The 18,268-nt window shown below is 38.6% G+C and overlaps 3 protein-coding genes across 6 annotated transcripts in view; 1 reads left to right on the top strand and 2 right to left on the bottom strand.

Moving 5' to 3' along the window:
- LOC126161303 (diphthine methyltransferase) overlaps nucleotides 1-2,099 on the bottom strand; it is a 161,482-nt gene extending 159,383 nt beyond the window's left edge. For 3 of the 4 annotated variants that reach the window (XM_049917054.1, XM_049917057.1, XM_049917056.1), the window contains exon 1: nucleotides 1,813-2,035. The gene's annotated coding sequence lies outside the window, so the exon portion shown is untranslated. Of the gene's footprint in view, nucleotides 1-1,812 lie in introns of all 4 variants that reach the window. The other variant, XM_049917055.1, reaches the window with a different exon arrangement.
- Nucleotides 1,299-1,643, bottom strand: LOC126163198 (cyclin-dependent kinase 2-associated protein 1-like). The gene has a single exon (XM_049920151.1). It carries the CDS (start codon nucleotides 1,641-1,643, stop codon nucleotides 1,299-1,301), a length of 345 nt encoding a protein of 114 aa, XP_049776108.1.
- Nucleotides 2,100-2,128: 29 nt separating the features above from the next.
- Nucleotides 2,129-18,268, top strand: part of LOC126161304 (ragulator complex protein LAMTOR2) — a 46,407-nt gene continuing 30,267 nt past the window's right edge. The window contains exons 1-2 of the mRNA XM_049917058.1: nucleotides 2,129-2,317; nucleotides 11,737-11,899. Of these exons, the coding sequence (XP_049773015.1) occupies nucleotides 2,250-2,317; nucleotides 11,737-11,899 (231 nt within the window). The 5' untranslated portion in view covers nucleotides 2,129-2,249. The remainder of the gene's footprint in view (nucleotides 2,318-11,736; nucleotides 11,900-18,268) is intronic.

Here is an 18,268-nt window from a genome sequence, read left to right as displayed (position 1 = left end):
AGACAATATTTAATATTAAAATAGGAAAAAATAAGAATGAGCTCAGTCACATTTAAATTCACGCTGTGCACATTAGCAGTTTGGCTGCATAACAGAGCTCTTAGTATCCGCATATTTTGCCTGGTCCTTGGCAGTATTCCATAATAATACAAACTGGTAATGGAACAATTTTATTCTCAGCAGTTTAATGACTGACATCTAAGATGAACTGTTCCATTAATAAAACAACTTATTTTTCTTTTTACTAAAAGCCTGCCCTGTGATGAAGTCATTTTTGTGAACAGTCTCTGCTTTGCTTGCTTGCAGAAAACACCAATACAATTAAATACAGTAATATATGTAAATAATCATAACATTACCCTATTAAGTCTTTCTTAGTAAGGACATAAGTGTTGCACCAACTGTCCAATCATGTTAGTAAATCACTCATCTTGTAATATCATTTTAAAATTCTCCTTATAAAGTAGTTTTTCATTTTCTGGATCCAACAACTACCCAAATCCCTTATGCAGCACAGGAAGTAAACTTAAATCACATAGTCCTGAAGAAGAGATCTATTTACAAAATACACTTATGTGGCACAAACACACACATTTGATACCCGCCTACATACTGTTTGCTGACTGAATCATATGAAACTTCAGCACAAAATTAAATTATACATTAAGCGGTATCAACTTTACTATTTCCCTAATTCTGAGAAGCATATACATACATTTATATTATATGATACAAATGCACAGACTGCAATTGTTATAATTATCATCATAGGACTCAAACTGTCAGACAATAACAAGGCAGCTGCACATCTGAGATTCCTTAAAATAATGTTATTTCTGTAACGAACTTCCACCGATATGTTATAGCATGCATTGCATTATGGTATCAAATTATGTAAGTCCAATATATTTACTACCTTCGTGGCTAGGAAATTTAATGCTACTTTCGCATTAGGAACAGATTTCACAAATCACACATTGCTTCCTTTATGTAAAACAGTTTCCTTCGGAGGGCAACACACAACTATTCGTCCTCTTTTTTTCTACTCCGCGTAAAACCAGTAATTGAAACATTGTCGCTTTCTGATGAGAAAACTAAATATGTACTAAGTAACAGTACGCAAAATAATATCGCTCGAATGTGATCGTTGAAAGCAGTAACAAATACAGGAAAGTTTCCACTTCAAAACAATTTTATATTGGTAATTGTAATCCCTCGGCACGTTACTTTTTGTGCATGTATTCTTCAAGTAAATTGTGTAACACAGCATCAAATGAAACGTCCGGCATTCCCGTGGGTCATTGTCTCGCACTCCTTTCGGTCTCCATCAGGCATTCACGTACGAGGATTCGTGCGTGGACTATTCCTCTTTTCAGTCGCTCTGCGGAACTCTTACTCCCGGCGTAAGTTGGCCTGATATCCTTTCCCATTTCTTCAATAACTGCAAGCAACTGGGCATACTTCGACTGCCCGGGAGGCGCTGGAGGAATCGCTGGATGCTGTCTGAGAACGTTGGCTCCGCTTCCAAGAGCTGTGGGAAATGCTCCTGGAGATGACATAAGATCAGCTGGAAGCATCATTGTTGCCGCTGCACTTGGCGTCATTGGTGAGTCCACACTTTGAATGTCATCATCCATCATCATGATGCGAATGCTGTGGTATTCACGACAGATATTTTCCGTTGAAGAGTAGCAAGTGCGGATAAAAAGAAACAGAAGCACGTACAAATCAACACCTGTGCGGTTTATCAGGCACTACAGAACTGACAACACACCATTACAAGTAGTTTCATTCAGTCTTTAAACAGCGTACCTTAGTGATGAACAGCCGTTTGAATTTCAGCGATAGTTTACAACTTTACGGTAGTGAAGTATCAACACCAAAATCAGTTACACATATATGTAAGGTATCTGAAAATGTTCTTAAATGTGTGCTCACGAAAAGTGTTAATATAGGTTATCCTTAATTGAAAGGAACGTACTTTACTGTAAATTGTGTCTATAAAAATAATAATTAACACATGACTAACGCCACAGCAGCACAGTAGCGCCATCAACGGTGCCATGTGGAAAGCAATTCAGTACCTTCGTCGTTAACATCCTTCAGCAACCGAGTGCGTCGAACAAAGATGCTATTAAAAACTAAGTATTGCGATATCTTTGACATCGGTTGCGAGATAAAAGTCACGCGGTTATGTTTGGTGATTGACAAATCCAGTTGTGTATGAGATGTAATAGCGGTATACAAAAATGCTGAAACCTAAAGCTTTAACGCAGGTTTTAAGCCAGGCAAATACCGGTGGAGTGGAGAATACGCTGTGAGTTAGTTAGTTAGTTAGCTAGCTAGCTTAGTAGTAGTAGTAGTAGTAGCTTTATTCATCTGTAGATCTCTTTTTACAAGGATATAGGACACTTCTTATTTTAAACTTATCTCGAAGAAGATCCTAAAGTTCTACAGGTTCTCCTGTTATATTTATTTTAGGAAAGAGACTAGAATATACTAATTGTGCTGTTGATAGTAACGTAACACGTTTGACTACCTTTGTTGCAAAATACAAATGCTATGTAACTCATGTGAGCTACAGGGAATGACCCTTGGCCAGAGCTGTGCTATAATAGAACTCTTTAGCACTCCATTATTTAAGTTGTAAATTTCATGCTAAATGGTTTCTGGTTTTCGCACTTGGTACGCTAATTCTAACCACATTCTTCTAGAGTAGTAGAACGTACCGTAGGTAACCTGCTAATTGCTGTCACACCAGTAATCTGCAAGTGACGGACCTGTTAACGAGTTTATTAGGAAGAGATGCTGTGTTACCTGTACATCTTGATCCATAATAGTTATATGGTATAGAAAACTTTTCCACATTCTTGGGTCATGTGTTTTTTTGCCAGATCTAGTGGCCAAGAGGTTTCACAGCTTTTACATTATCCAGTAATATGTGCTGCCAAGACTATATATTGTTTGGTAACTTAATTAAATGTTCCATGAAGAATATGCACAATATCTGTTGCAATGGTGTGAAACAAATTGACACATGTTGTGTAGGTCCTACTGGTATATTTGTATTGCAGTGCAGCGCTGTGTGCTGGCCATTCACAGGTCACCATATAAAACAGTGCTATAAATTTCAATATCAATTTACATTTCAGTCTTTGCACTTCTCATGTTAATAGTAAAGAACGAATTTAATAGAACATGTTTGCCTGCTATATTGTGTGCATTACCTGCAGTAGATTGTACATGTATGGAGTAAGTCACCATTCCCATGAACAATGAACTATGTCATGGTGGTGTGACTTGGGTATGTCAATGATACCATAGGTGTAACTGCAGTGGAAGGGTATCTATTGAACGGCTCGACAACTAAGTGGTTACTAAAAAGTCAGCTGCTTTTTCAGTAGTTGGAGGGGCAACAGTCTGGATGGTTAAATGATCTGGTGTTGTAACATCAACCAATGTGGCCTTGCTGAGCTGGCATTGCGAACTGCTGGGAGCTGATATTTTTCCGGAAGATGTGCCGCTCTACTGTGTGGTTAAATAATGTGGCATTCACTTCGGTGAAATAATCTGGAGGTAACATAGCTCCCCATTTGGATATTCAGGTAGGGAGTACTTAGGATGACAACATCAGGAAAAACAAAACTGCAAATCCGTGGATTACAGTGGGGAATGTTAAATCCCTTAATCAGGCAGATAGTTAAGAAAATTTAAAAAGGGAAATGGATACATTGAAGATAGATATAATGGAGATTAATGAAGTTTGGTGACAAGATGGGTAGAACTTCTCATCAGGTGAGAACAGGATTATAAATACAGAATCAAATAAATTTAAAGCAGGAGTAGGTTTGGTGACAGAACTTAAACGCAAGAATATACACAGACCTGGTGCAAGTCATATGCACAAATCCAGATGGTGGTAGTATTGCGTACACAAGATATAAAAGGACAGTGCATCGGTGGACCTGTCATTTGTACGTAAGTGTTTCACGTGAAAAGATTTCTGCTGTGGTCATGGCTGGACAATGGGAATTGTCAGACTTTGGCTGCAGAATGGTAGTTGGAGTTACTCTTGGGATATCCTATTTCAGAAATCATTTGAGAATTCAATAATCTGAGACTCACAGTGTTGAGAAAACAAACTTCAGGCATTACCTCTCACCATGGTCAACACAGTGTCTGACAGCCTTTACTTAACAACTTAGGGCTGCAGAATTTGCATATAGTTCTGTGCTAAAACACAAGCAACAGTGGATGAAATAACAGCGGAAATCAACGTGGGACATACACTGAGTGTATCAATTGAGACAGTGCAGTGAAATTTGACGTTAATGGGCTGTGGCGTCGGATGACCAGTGTGAATGCCTTTGCTTACAGCATGTCGCCTACAGCGCTTCTTCTGGCTTCGTGACAGTATCAGTTGATCGTAGACGATTGGAAAACTTACATGGTCAGATGAGTCCTGTTTTCAGTTGGTTAGAGCTGATGTTAGGGTTCGATTGTAGTACAGCAGGCCCCCTGAAGTTGTCAACAAGGCACTGTGCAGGCTGGTGGTACTTCCTTAATGTTGTGGGTCATGTTTATGTGGAATGGACAGGTCCTCTGGTCCAATTAAACTGACCATTGACTTAAAACTTGAAGACCTGTATCCATTTTTGGACTTCATGGAACTTTTATGGATGACAGTACACCATGTCACAAGGCCACAAGGGAGACAGAGGTGGATACAGAACTGGATTCCAAAGTCTATAATTAATCTTAAGCAACTTGAAAGAACTCCCATGAAAGAAGAGTGATTTTATAACAATGAAACCTCATGGAAATACTTGTTGAGGACATATGGAACAGGAAATAATGAATAAACCATTGAAAAAAGAGGAAAAATCCGTTTCCCGATGAGAGGGTAACATTTGTTAAGTGTGTACCATGTTTGCATTATAGGTTACAAATATTGTTCAATGTGACAACCACCTGCACCTACAGAAGCCTGAAACCGCACTAGATACTATTTCGCAATTCTTCAGAGCACTTTTTGAGCAGTGGATAATAGAATGTTAAGCTTTCGTGACACAGCTCGTGCACTGCTTGAAAATTCTGTGTTGTGTCCAGCATTCTTAGCCACGTCTTCAAAAAAACTGTGGCACAATTAGCCATCAGCCATTCCCAAGAGCAGTTCCCAAATCACCAGTTAATTCGAACTTTCAAATAACGTTCTTCAGTTGGAGTGTAGAAAGAGGATGTCAGTGTAGTATTCAATGCATCAATACTCATGAAGAGCAGCAAGATTATTGCTACTGTTTTAGCAACACACCTCTATGAATACAGTCGTGTTTGCCTTGTCCAGACCTGTGTTGACTCTCCACAACTGCTGCTTACTTCAACGCTGCATCGCCAATCTAACAGCAAGTCATGACACTAACCTACTAGCAATGCGTATCCCACAGTCCACAGTCTGAACATCATTCCTACAAAGTTGGGTACACGTACGGTAAACAGTTCTGTGTATACACTGGCTCAATTTCTGAAAGTTTAATTATAACCACTCTAGGTAACAGTAGTTATGTGGAGATGAAGAGGCTTGCACAGGATAGACTAGCATGGCGAATTGCATCAAACCATAATCAGACTGAAAACAACAGAACAGGCCTTTTAAAATTTGCTCTGCTAACTGTAAGTTTTATTATTGGGCAAGTGGTCAAAGACTTTTTAGGCTGCACGTTGAACTGTCTGAGACACTGACAGCTTAAATAATGAGTATCATAAATTTTTGCCCCTATAGTATAGTTACTATTGTTTCCAAATTGTAATGGATTATTTATGATAAATTTCATTAGCAGATTATTTAATGTGAAACTGCTCTTAATGCCTTAGACCTCAGAGATATTTACAGAAGACTATAAATGAATGCCATAATTAGTACAACTTGATTATGTACAGTCATTAGCTGTTTCCTAACTGCTTATCTCGGAAGGTAATGTAGTCATACTCTTGAGCGGAAGTATGTTATAATATTGATATAATTGCTCTAACAGTCCACTGGTATACTGCCTGTTTATAGCATCCAACGGGCACAATATTTCGGCGATCAGACACGTTGACATTCAGGTGCGCTGATGAACAGTTAGTCAGCGCACCTGACGATGGCGACATGTCTGATCACCGAAATATTGTGCCCGTTGGCCACTATGAACAGACAGTATACCCGTGGACTGTTCGAGCAACAAATACGCCGGGAGAAACGGAAGAATCGCATTGATATAAGTGCTTCCAAAACTAGGAATTATGCCAATAGGAAAAAGTTGCTGTTTGAAAAGTACAGTATTGTACAGAATATTGATAGTAGAGAGAAGCAACCAGCCACAATTTCATTTTGGTTCACTTTATGAAGAAGCTGACCTATCATTTTCAGAACTATAGTAATTTTCAGACAGAATTTTTGGCATTACTCTTCGTTGTACAGAACTCTGTATAATGTACTCTAATTAAATCAATGGAAAATGCAGGACGGAATGTAACAACATTGTGAGAAGAAAAGTTGCTACTCGCCATACAGCGGGGATGCTGAGTCGCAGATAGGCGCAACAAGACTCTCAATTATAGCTATTGGCCGTTAAGCCTTTGTCAGCAATACACACGTGCGCACATTCAGATGCAACTCTCGTACACGACTGTAGTCTCGGGCAATTGAAACCGCATTGTGAACAGCAGCACCAGTGCATGATGGGAGTGGCAACTGGGTGGGGGTAAGGAGGAGGCTGGAGTGCGGAGAGGGGGGGGGGATAATATGGTGGGAGTGGCAGTGAAGTGCTGCAGGTTAGACTGTGGGCAGGGGAGAGGTGGAGAGGGGGTGGGGGGAAATAACAGAAAAGGAGAGAAATAAAGACTGGTGTGGCAGTGTAATGACGTGTGTGTAGTGCTGGAATGGAAACAGGGACAGGTGAGAACAGTGACTAACAAAGGTTGAGGGTTATGGGAATGTAGAATGTATTGCAGGGAAAGTTTTCACCTGCACAATTCAGAAAAGCTGGTGTAGGTGAGAAGGATCCATATGGCACAGTCTGTATAGCAGTGACTGAAATGAAGGGTTTCATGTCTGGCAGCATGCTCAGCAATAGTTTGGTCCACTTGTTTCTTAACTACAATTGTCGGTGGCCATTCATGTGGACAGACAGCCTGTTGGTTGTCTTGCCCACATATAATGCAACACAGTGGTTGCAGCTTAGCTTGTAGATCACATGATTGGTTTCACAAGTAGCCCTGCCTTGATGTGATAGGCGGTGTTCGTGACTGTATGTGGTGGTGGCAGGACGTATGCGACAGATCTTGCATTAAGTTACTTCACACACAGTGAGGAGAATGGAACAGTCTCAGTTGTGATGTTGAAATTACTGTTTATTTATTCATCAGTAACAGATATTTCAGCTTATTCAAGGCATCTTCAGATTGGCCAATAAATGATAAGCAGGTTACGAGTATTGATGATAAAACATCAGCAGAAATAAATTGCCCTCGTCATATGCAAGAAAAATAGTCAAGGCAAATACATGCTCCAATCGTGTATTAAAATCATAACATCTAATAATCTTGCTGGGGTGCATAATGTGGACTAGTGAATACAAGGCAGGATAAAGCGTGTACAATCTGTCAAATGGTAAAAGTGCTGGAAGCATCATTCTACATCCTGTGACTACATACACAGTACTGAAGCAATACCCGTAAATCCTTTAGGATCCTCTGAAACCGAACTTAAAAATTTTAGTATTTTTATGTAGTATTTTTATAGCACAGTATAAGTTATTGAGAAGTGTGTCCTGAATAATGACACATTTTTTTTCCATCTTTGTGAAGATTATTCTTATTTTTAGTATATTGATTCCATAAACTGAGCTGTTTGAAAAAGATATAATTTTAATATCAATGCAATGTTATTCAAATAGCGCATTGCGGTAGAAAACTACAAGAAGTCTGAGTATCTCATTAATATTTTCTGTCAGATAATTAATGCAATACATTAACAACAAGGGCCATAACACACTCTTCTGGGGTACATCTGATATTACATTTACTTCTGTTGATGTCTCTCCATCCTAGATATCACACAGTCTCCTCCAGAAAAACACTCACTCTGGTTCAGGTTAAGTAGCACTATGTATGATAATACTTGTGTTAAGAAGTCTTGTAGCAGTACTGAGTAAAATGTTTCTCATGTGTCAGAAAATACATCAACTATGGGTTTCAGTATGTCATGTGAGGAAGCACAGTTTGGGTTTCACTTGATTGATGTTTTTGGAATCCATTCTGGTTGGTATGTTGATAATTCTGTTTGAGACACCTCATTATACTTGATGTCAAACAAAATGTGACTGGGTTGCGTATTTCTTCATAGTGAGGCTGTACTGTATTAGTAGTAACATCAGACATTTGCAGATGTTAGAGTCACTAATGTAGCATATGCAAAAGCTGTACAATTGTTCAAACAGACCTTTACAGGACTTCAAAATGGTGTAAACATTAGCAACTTGTTTTTAATGTACAGGAAAGTAGTATTGTATGACTACAATAGCAACGAGCCACAATTGGAATCGTACTTGCTGCGTTTTATTAAAATGAGGTGCTTGTGTCCACTACTTTGATGATATCGTGGATCAAAACTGACATCGCACACCGAATGATTCAGTATTTCGATTTACAGCCAGCCGTGAGCACAGGCGAGCATGTGAACACTGTTGACCTGCGCGACCGCTGTTGCAGACTGCCAAGTTAATGGAGGCTTTACCCATGATTGTTGGTCTTGTGAAGGGAACTGTTTAAATTGTCTTGTGTATTTTCCTGTTGATTGTGATTGGCTGCTTGGCAAGAGCATTATCATGCCCAGTTGAGTTACTCCTGTTGAACTCATTCTCATGCCACTGCTGATTTGTTTCATTGTCTTGGCTGTAGGTGATGCTTATGCTTTGTTTCGGATGTGTGAACAGGTTACCCTGTCTTGCCATTGCAATCGACCCTTCAGTTTACCTCATAAACTCCTAGCAAGTGTAACATGTTGATAACATATTTTGTCAAATTTGGCCATTGTCAGAATTTGTTGTCACTGTGTAGGAAGTAAGTGATACACTGCCTGCATGTGTTGTAAAAGGAAATATGACAGTGTGCCATTGCCTTTTGCGTGTAGACTCTTCTTCAGTGTAATGCACAAAGCATAAATCTGTGCTACATTTGTAACTGTTTGGAGGGCTAGTACACAATAGTGTCTCCGCTGTTATTGATGATTACCGCAAGGAAGGAATGGATAGGGCAGTACATAACCTAATCCTGTCAGGTAGTACTGAGGGATTCACAGAATTTAACATCCGGTAGTTGGATTACTGTCAATGCATACTATATGGTGATTTGTGGAAAGTACGTGCAGATGTAACGAAGAGCACTTGCGTTAGTGCCTCCAAAACGCATTACAGATAAGTTTAAAACTAATCCACAGTTTTAGTGCAGTCTTGTGATATCTGTAAGTCACGTGTACTCCATTTAGTAGCCATATACTTAAAATTGCTGCCAATTACATGATTTTGATAGCTGCATCTACATAAGCTGCCTTCTTACTAATGCTCATTACTACTGTCCATTATGGCTGTGTGAGGATTAGGACTGACATTCTAGTCCACAAGCAAAGTCTAGACCCATATCTGTATCCCACCCACCACCATACGTTCAGTGTCAGAGGGAGCATCATAGCATACCCTGATGCCTCAGAACATGTCCTACCAACCGATCCTTTCTTCTAGTCAAGTTGTGCCACAAACTTCTCTTCTCCCCAATCCTATTCAATACTTCCTCATTAGTTATGTGATCTACCCATCTAATCTTCAGCATTCTTCTGTAGAACCACATTTCGACAGCTTCTATTCTCTTCTTGTCCAAACTATTTATCGTCCATGCTTCACTTCCATACATGGCTACACTCCATACAAATACTTTCAGAAACGACTTCCTGACACTTCAATCTATATTCGATGTTAACAAATTTCTCTTCTTCAGAAACGCTTTCCTTGCCATTGCCAGTCTACATTTTATATCCTCTCTACTTCGACCATCATCAGTTACTTTGCTACCCAAATAGCAAAACTCCTTGACTACTTTAAGTGTCTCATTTCCTAATCTAATACCCTCAGCATCACCCGACTTAATTCGACTACATTCCATTATCCTCGTTTTGCTTTTGTTGATGTTCATCTTATATCCTCCCTTCAAGACACTGTCCATTCCGTTCAACTGCTCTTCCAAGTCCTTTGCTGTCTCTGACAGAATTACAATGTCATCGGCAAACCTCAAAGTATCAATTTCTTCGCCATGGATTTTAATACCTACTCTGAATTTTTCCTTTGTTTCCTTCATTGCTTACTCAATATACAGATTGAATAACATTGGGGAGAGGCTACAACCCTGCCTCACTTCCTTCCCAATCACTACTTCCCTTTCATGTCCCTTGACTCCTATAACTACCATCTGGTTCTGTACAAATTGTAAATAGCTTTTCGCTCCCTGTATTTTACCCCTGCCACCTTTATAATTTGAAAGAGAGTATTGCAGTCAACATTGTCAAAAGCTTTCTCTAACTCCATAAATGCCAGAAATGTAGGTTTGCCTTTCCTTAATCTATTTTCTAAGATAAGCCGTAGGGTCAGTATTGCCTCACGTGTTCCAACATTTCTACGGAATCCAAACTGATCTTCCCCGAGGTTGGCTTCTACCATTCGTCTGTAAAGAAATCACGTTAGTATTTTGCAGCCGAGACATCATTTAACCATACAGTAAAGCTGCATGTCCTTGGGAGAAATTACGGCTGTAGTTTCCCCTTGCTTTCAGCTACCAGCAAAGCAAGGTTAGTGTTGCAATGCCAGATCAGTCAATCATCCAGACTGTTGCTGCTGCCCCTCTTCAGGAACCACACATTTGTCTGGACTCTCAACAGATACCCCTCCGTTGTGGCTGCACCTACGGTACGGCTATCTCCACTATTATTTTTTGGGATATTTATTTATTTTCAAGGAGTACTTCAGTTCATCAGGTACTGACAGTAAATGCGAAATTACTACCACCAGAAAAGATTGAAGAAAAGGTTAAAAGCTAACTGAAACAATTAAAAAGTAAGTAAGAAAGAAATCCTGATCTTGATTCTTTCTGAGATGGTTAGAGAAAAAACAAAAAATAGAATTTAAAGCAATGCGTGCAGCAGACAAAATGAATCCAATTATTACTTGGTTTCACTCACGTTGAATTAAATGTTCTAAAGATTCATGCTTAGGTTGTGTGCAGAAAGTACAGCATGGCACTCTGTGGCTGTTGGTGTCACAGGTGCATGTAGCAAATAACTCAGTTTTCCATATTGAAGGTGACTGATAGTATAGTATTGGTCGTTTTGCTATAGCTTCTGTTGTGGTGTATTGGTGTTCACCTCATCAGCTCCTATACATCCACGTAGTACATTTACAGCAATGTCAGCAGTACCAACAACAAGGTAGGAAAAAAAAAACTGAATGTCTTGTCAGTAAGTGGCAAGCACATTATAAATGATCTTATTTTTACAGTTAGATGTATTTTCATGTATAGTTCTAGGTAACAGCCCCCCCCCCCTTTTTTTTTTTTTTTTTTTTTTTTTTTTTTTTTTTTTTTTTTTTTTTTTAAAAAAAAGCTGGTTACTGTTGCTTTTTATTTCTTCTCCAACACTGCACTGTGTTTCAGGCTGTTGAACCATGAAGGTGCTCTTCTGGCCTACAGTGGCTATGGAGACAGGGATGCAAGAGTGACAGCGGCAATTGCGAGCAACATTTGGTCAGCGTATGAGAAGAATGGAAGGAACGCGTTCAAGGAAGACAATCTCCAGCTGGTGTTAATGGAATGCACAGTTTGTTTCATTCTTTTCATATCTGATATTCTTTAAATTTCTGAAAGTTTATTGCTACTTAATATCTTTAATTTAATATTGCTTTCTAATTTCTATATTGTATGGCACTATAGAATACAGTGTAAAACTTTTGGTATCCATTAATTCCTTTTAACTTGAAGTGTATGTTTGGAATGTCTGTCACAGGTGATCATAGCAAATCTAGGTGGTGGAACGGGTGATTTGTATAAAGATAATGAAAACTTCACATTCATATTTGAATCTATATTCACATTCATTGGCTTCACCAACTCTCAATGAGACCATAACCTGCTGACTCAACCTGAATCTCATGCAGTGCTAAAAATCAGTCTGTATAACAGCATTTGAAATGAATTCGTTAATAACCATTTCAGAATTTGTTAATAACCATTTTGACATTAACAGTGGAGTCAGTTGAAGATCCCAATACCAGATGTCAGCTTTGACTTGTGATGTAATGATGTGGGGCAGGACGTCGTGCATTCACAAACAGAAGTAGACAAAACTGACAATATTTGTTCTTTGATTTTTAAGTTGTGCTGACAGACTGGTCTCCAGCAGAGGTCGAGGTTAGATTAGATTTGCTTGTGATGTGACACAGAGATTATTCTCGTTATGCCGTGTATTTTACATCAATTTGATTTTGACTTGTTATTTACGTCCACCATTTTGTTTACATGAGGCATTAAGAAATGTTTGGTCTCGATAGATTTGACAATGAAGTTTGTGAAATAAGTGAAATGTAATATGTGGCAACAGCAGAATGTGAAGGAAGGGCACTCTATGCAGTGAAAGTATTTGGTATTTCCTGGCATAAGAGCATCATCTGGTTCACAGCTCAGCTGAACATAGGCTGTCTTATACTATCGTCCCATTAGCTGTTTCCACCTCGACACTGAGGTGCATTGGCAACATCTGCTTTATATTGCACATAAACACACCCCTTGGATGATCTTTATTAAAGTTCAGCTGCATCCCCCTTTCAGATAGGGCTTTTGTGATTCTGAGGATAGTGTGCATGTGCATGTGTGTCTGTCTCTGTTATGTAGAGATGAAGAGACTTGCACACAATAGACTACTGTGGAAAGTTCAGAAAAGTCTCATTGTTTGATTTTAATTCCTTAGTGACAGTTCATCCTTGATGTTGAATGTGGCATGCTGATATTTGTTCATCCTCTTACTTTGATGAACAAAAACTAAATTAATCAGATTGGAATCCATATGATTCCCTTGTGTGCAGCAGTTGTTGAGTATAGACGGTGGAGAAAAGAACAGCAGTGGATTGCAGAATCGGTCATTTTAGTACTGCGGATCTAGATTTCAACTATATCATCTTAATTGCTAAATATTACAGAACAAGAGAACCAGGAACAGGTGTAAGACAGGTGACAACGTATCGTAAGTGCAAACATAAGCACTGTATAATGGCAGGCAACATCAGTCCAGAGTGTCATGTAGTAAACAATATTGGTTGAAATCGAACAATGGAAAATCCAGGATGGAATGTAGCAATACCAGAGAAGGAAAGTTGCTACTTACCATAGAGCGGAGATGCTGAGTTGCGATAGGCCCAATAAAAAGATTCACGCAATCATAGCTTTCGGCCACGTGCGCTCACACACACTCACGCAAGTGCAACTTGCACACACGTCTGCTGTCTCAGAGCTGAAACTACACTAAATTTCAGCTCTCTGAGACTGCAGACGTGCGCGCTAGTTGCGCTGTGTGTGTGTGTGTGTGTGTGTGTGTGTGTGTGTGTGTGTGTGTGTGTGTGTGTACTGCTGACAAAGGCCTTAATGGCTGAAAGCTTAGATTGTGTGAATCTTTTTATTGTGTCTATCGCGACTCAGTATCTCCGCTATATGGTGAGTAGCAACTTTCCTTCTCTCATATTGTTACAATATTGGTTGATGTAGACCATACAAGGATCTAACATGAATTGAAGCCATTGCTTAAATGGTTGAACAGGAAGAAATTGTGAAGTCAGAGCCACGTGGTGCACTCTATCAAGGTGCCAATGAATAGTACACTGGGCCATAAGTGTAGCCTAGCCAGTGATAGTAGGTACATGATAGTGTGTCCTGTATTTTTGCATTACAAACTAATGGAAGAAGATCCATTTAAAATTTCTTACAACACGAAAAGTGCAATGTCAAAATAATGTACTAACATAATTAAAATGTAAAGAAATAAAACTAACACAGTGAAACTTGGTGTGCCCTCTCTAGTCACAAACAAAAATTATACGACTCGTATAAATACATTAATGTCATCTCTTGGTTTACAGTCTAAACAAGTGGAATAAAGCAGCATTAACATGTCAAAAGGTATGAATCTAGCTATTGTCACATAAAAAATGAACAAATAAAGGAATGAAGTATTACAATAAAAAAATTGTGTATCCTCTTTGAGCATAAACTAAAATCGTACCGATTGTAAAAATATATTGGTGCTATCTGTGGGTTTATAGTAAAAACATGTGGAATAAAACAGGTACAGTGTATAACTCTCCCTCAGTGACAGAGGGGGAGGATTACATAGAGAAAACTATTTATATATTTTTAGAATGAGAGTAGACTAGTACTCCGTTGCTAGAATGACATGCTCGCAATACCTAATTAGTGACTGTGTGAATATTATTGCAGACATGCCAGTTTTATTCACATTAGACTGCGTAATGGAATGACTGAAGGCTCTATAGAAGTTTGCTGCCCTTGGTAGTGATCTGCGTGTAGAAAATGGCTGTTAATTGTTTGTTGGCAAGCCGTTATTCTGGGAAGTGTTAAAAGTACTTACAGGGACCTCACATGTGGCCTGTCAGATGGGAAAAATGATTTTAATTAGTCTTACAGGTATACCATTTCCACATAATGCAATTATCATCTAATAATCACACATGTTGTAAAAGGAGATGAAAATCTAATAGTCATGGGGGCTGGAATGCAATTGTAGTGCAAGGAGTAGAAGAAAAGGTTACGGGAGAATATGGGCTTGAGACAAGAAATGAGGGAGAGACTAGTTGAGTTCGGTAATAAATTTCAGCTAATAATAGCGAATACTCTGTTCAAGAATCACAAGAGGAGGAGGTATACTTGGAAAACGCAGGGTGATACGGAAAGATTTCAGTTAGATTAAATCATGGTCAGACAGAGATTCTGAAACCAGTTACTGTATTGTAAAGCGTACCCAGAAGCAGATATAGACTTGGATCACAATGTAATAGGAATGAAGAGTAGGCTGAAGTTTGAGATTCTTCAGGAAGAAGCAATGCGCAAAGAAGTGGGATACAGAAGTACTAAGGATTGATGAGATATGCTTGAAGTTCTCTAAGGCTATGGATACAGCAGTAAGGAATAGCTCAGTAGGCAGTACAGTTGAAGAGGAAGGTACATCTCTAAAAAAGGGCAATCATAGAAGTTGGGAAGAAAATGTATATACAAAGAAGGTAACTGTGAAAAAACCATGGGTAACAGAAGAAATACGTAAGTTGATTGATAAAAGAAGGAAGTACAAAAACATTCAGGGAAATTCAGGAATACAGAAACAAATGTAGCAGAGGAATAAAATAAATAGGAAGTGCGGGGAAGCTAAGATGAAATGGCTGAATGGAAAAATGTAAAGAAATCGAAAAAGATGTCTTGGCTTATAGGAAAGTGAAAATAACCTTCGGTGAAATTAAAAGCAAGAGTAGTAACATTAAGGATCCAATGGGAATTCTATGGTTAAATGCAGAGGAGAGAGCAGATAGGTGGAGTGGAAACATTTAAGGCCTCTGTAAGGGGGAAGACCTATCGGATTCGATAGAAGACGCAGGAGTCAACAGAGAAGAGATAGGGGATCCAGTATTAGAATCAAAAATTAAGAGAGCTATGGAGGACTTATGATCAAGTAAGGTAGAAAGTATAGATAACTTTCCATCAGAATTTCTAAAATCATTGTGGGGAAGTGACGACAAAATGACTATTCACGTTGGTGTATAGAATGTGTGAGTCGGGTGACGTTCAGAAAAATATCATCTGCACAATTCCGAAGACTGAAAGAGCTGACAAGTGCAAGCATTATCACACAATATGCTTAACAACTCATGCATCCAAGTTGCTGGCAAAAATACAGAAGAATGGAAAAGAAAACTGAAAATTTTAGATGATGATCAGCATGGGTTTAGGAAAACAATTCTGATATTGCAGTTGATAGTGGAAGTTAGACAAAAGAAAAATCGACACGTTTATAGGATAAGTCGATCTGGAAAAGCATTCGACAATGTAAAATGGTGCAAGATGTTCGAAGTTCTGAGAAAAATAGGGGTAAGTTATAGGGAGAGATGGATAATGTATAATATGTGAAAGAGGGAATAATTAGAGTGGACAACAGAGTACAGTCCTCAAATTAAAAGGAATATAAGACGGGGATGTAGTTTTTCACCCCTATTGTTCATTCTGTACATTGAAGAAGCAGTGATGGAAATAAAAGAAAGGTTCAGGAGTGAATAAAATTCATAGTGAAAGAATATCAATGATACAATTTGCTGATGACATTGCTATCCTGAGAGAAAGTGAAGAATTACATGAGCTGCTGAACGAAATTGACAGTGTAATGGATACAGAATATGGACTGAGAGTAAATTGATGGAAGATGAAAGTAACGAGATGTAGCAGAAATGAGAACAACGAGAAACTTTGACATCAGGGTTGACAGTCAGAAAGTAGATGGAGTCAAGGAGTTTTGGTACCGTGGAAGCAAAATAACCAGTCACAGACTGAGCGCTAGGAGGACATCAAAAGCAGAATAGCGCTGGAAAAAAGTGCATAGCCAAGAGAAGTCTGCTAGTATCAAACATAAGCCTTAATTTGAGGAAGGAATTTCTGAGAATGTAAATTTGGAGCACAGCATTGTATAGTAGTAAAACATGGTCTGGAACAGAAGAGAATCAAAGCATTTGAAATATGGTGCTACAGATGAATGTTGAAAATTAGGTGGACTGATAAGGTAAGGAATGAGGAGGTTCTGCACAGAATCAGAGGGGGCAGAAATATGTGGAAAACACTGAAAAGGAGAAGGGACAGGATGATAGGACATCAGTTAAGACAGGGCCTGACGTCCAGGATACTAGAGAGCTGTAGAAGGCAAAAACTGTTGAGGAAGAGAGAGATTAGAATATATAATTGAGGACATAGGTTGCAAGAGCTACTCGGAGATGAAGAGGTGGGCACAGGAGAGGAATTCATAGCGGGCCACATGAGACCAGTCAGAAGACTGATAACTAACAAGAAAAGATTTTTGTTTACATCCAAAGAGGGCACACAGTTTTGGATTGTAACATTTCGCTCCTTTATTTTACTTATTTTCTTATTTTTATGCATCACTGACCTTTTGCCATTGTAATGCTACTTTAGTCCACATGTTTATACTGTAAGCCCAGCAATGACACTAAGGTATTTTTGAGTTATATGATTTTAGTTTACGGCCAGAGAGGGCACGTCATGTTTTGTTCTACTACTTTCATTCCTTTAAATTTAGATTATATTATTTTAACATTGTAATTTTCATGTTGTGTGTAATTGTAAATGAATCTTTTTCCATTAGCCTGTAACACAAAAACACAAGACGTACTATCCTGTACTTGTTGTCGACAAGCAGTCTACACTTATGCCTTCATACATGTGATTTGCTTTCCATGGTTTTACTGTTACTTGTAGTTTATTGTTCAGTATATTAAAAAAATTAAAAATCACATGGCTTTACTATTATTTGACTACTCACCTGCACCTCTATGGAGAGACCACGTGGCTCTTGACATGTGTTTTTTCCTGTTTAACCATGTTGTAACGGTGTCAGTTCATGTTTGAGCCTTATATGCTCTACTGTACACTAACCAATATTTTGGTTATTATGTGACATTTTAGACTGTCTCCTATTGTTATAAGGTATGTAAGTGTGTGGTTCTTATGTTGTCAGCTGTCTTATATTTGTTCCTGATTCTCCTGTTTTGTAATTTGTAGCACTGAAGATGACTATGCAATAGCTGAAATCTAGATCTGCTGTAGGAAAACAATGGATTTTATGATAGGTTGCTGTTCCTTCTTCCATTGTCTAACAAAAATTGTTTAAAGAGCTTTCATGTATAAGGTTGTATTCAGAGCTCAGCAGTTTCCATTGTGCCTGTAGAGATCTTGTCAGTCGTTTGCTGGTTTGGCTCATGCCAACAATGTTCTGAGTTGAATGAAATGATTCGAAATTTTCAGATATATTCTATAAATAATTTTTCAAATTGTGTAATGATTGTGAAAGAAGTTATTCCCAAAAACTGGGAGATTTACATTCATCCAACAACACAAGAAAGGAACCAGA

Source organism: Schistocerca cancellata, chromosome 2, assembly GCF_023864275.1.
Source record: "Schistocerca cancellata isolate TAMUIC-IGC-003103 chromosome 2, iqSchCanc2.1, whole genome shotgun sequence".
NCBI lineage: Eukaryota > Metazoa > Arthropoda > Insecta > Orthoptera > Acrididae > Schistocerca > Schistocerca cancellata.
Note: the sequence above shows the minus strand (reverse complement) of the source record. Positions and strands in the feature narration are given on the sequence as shown.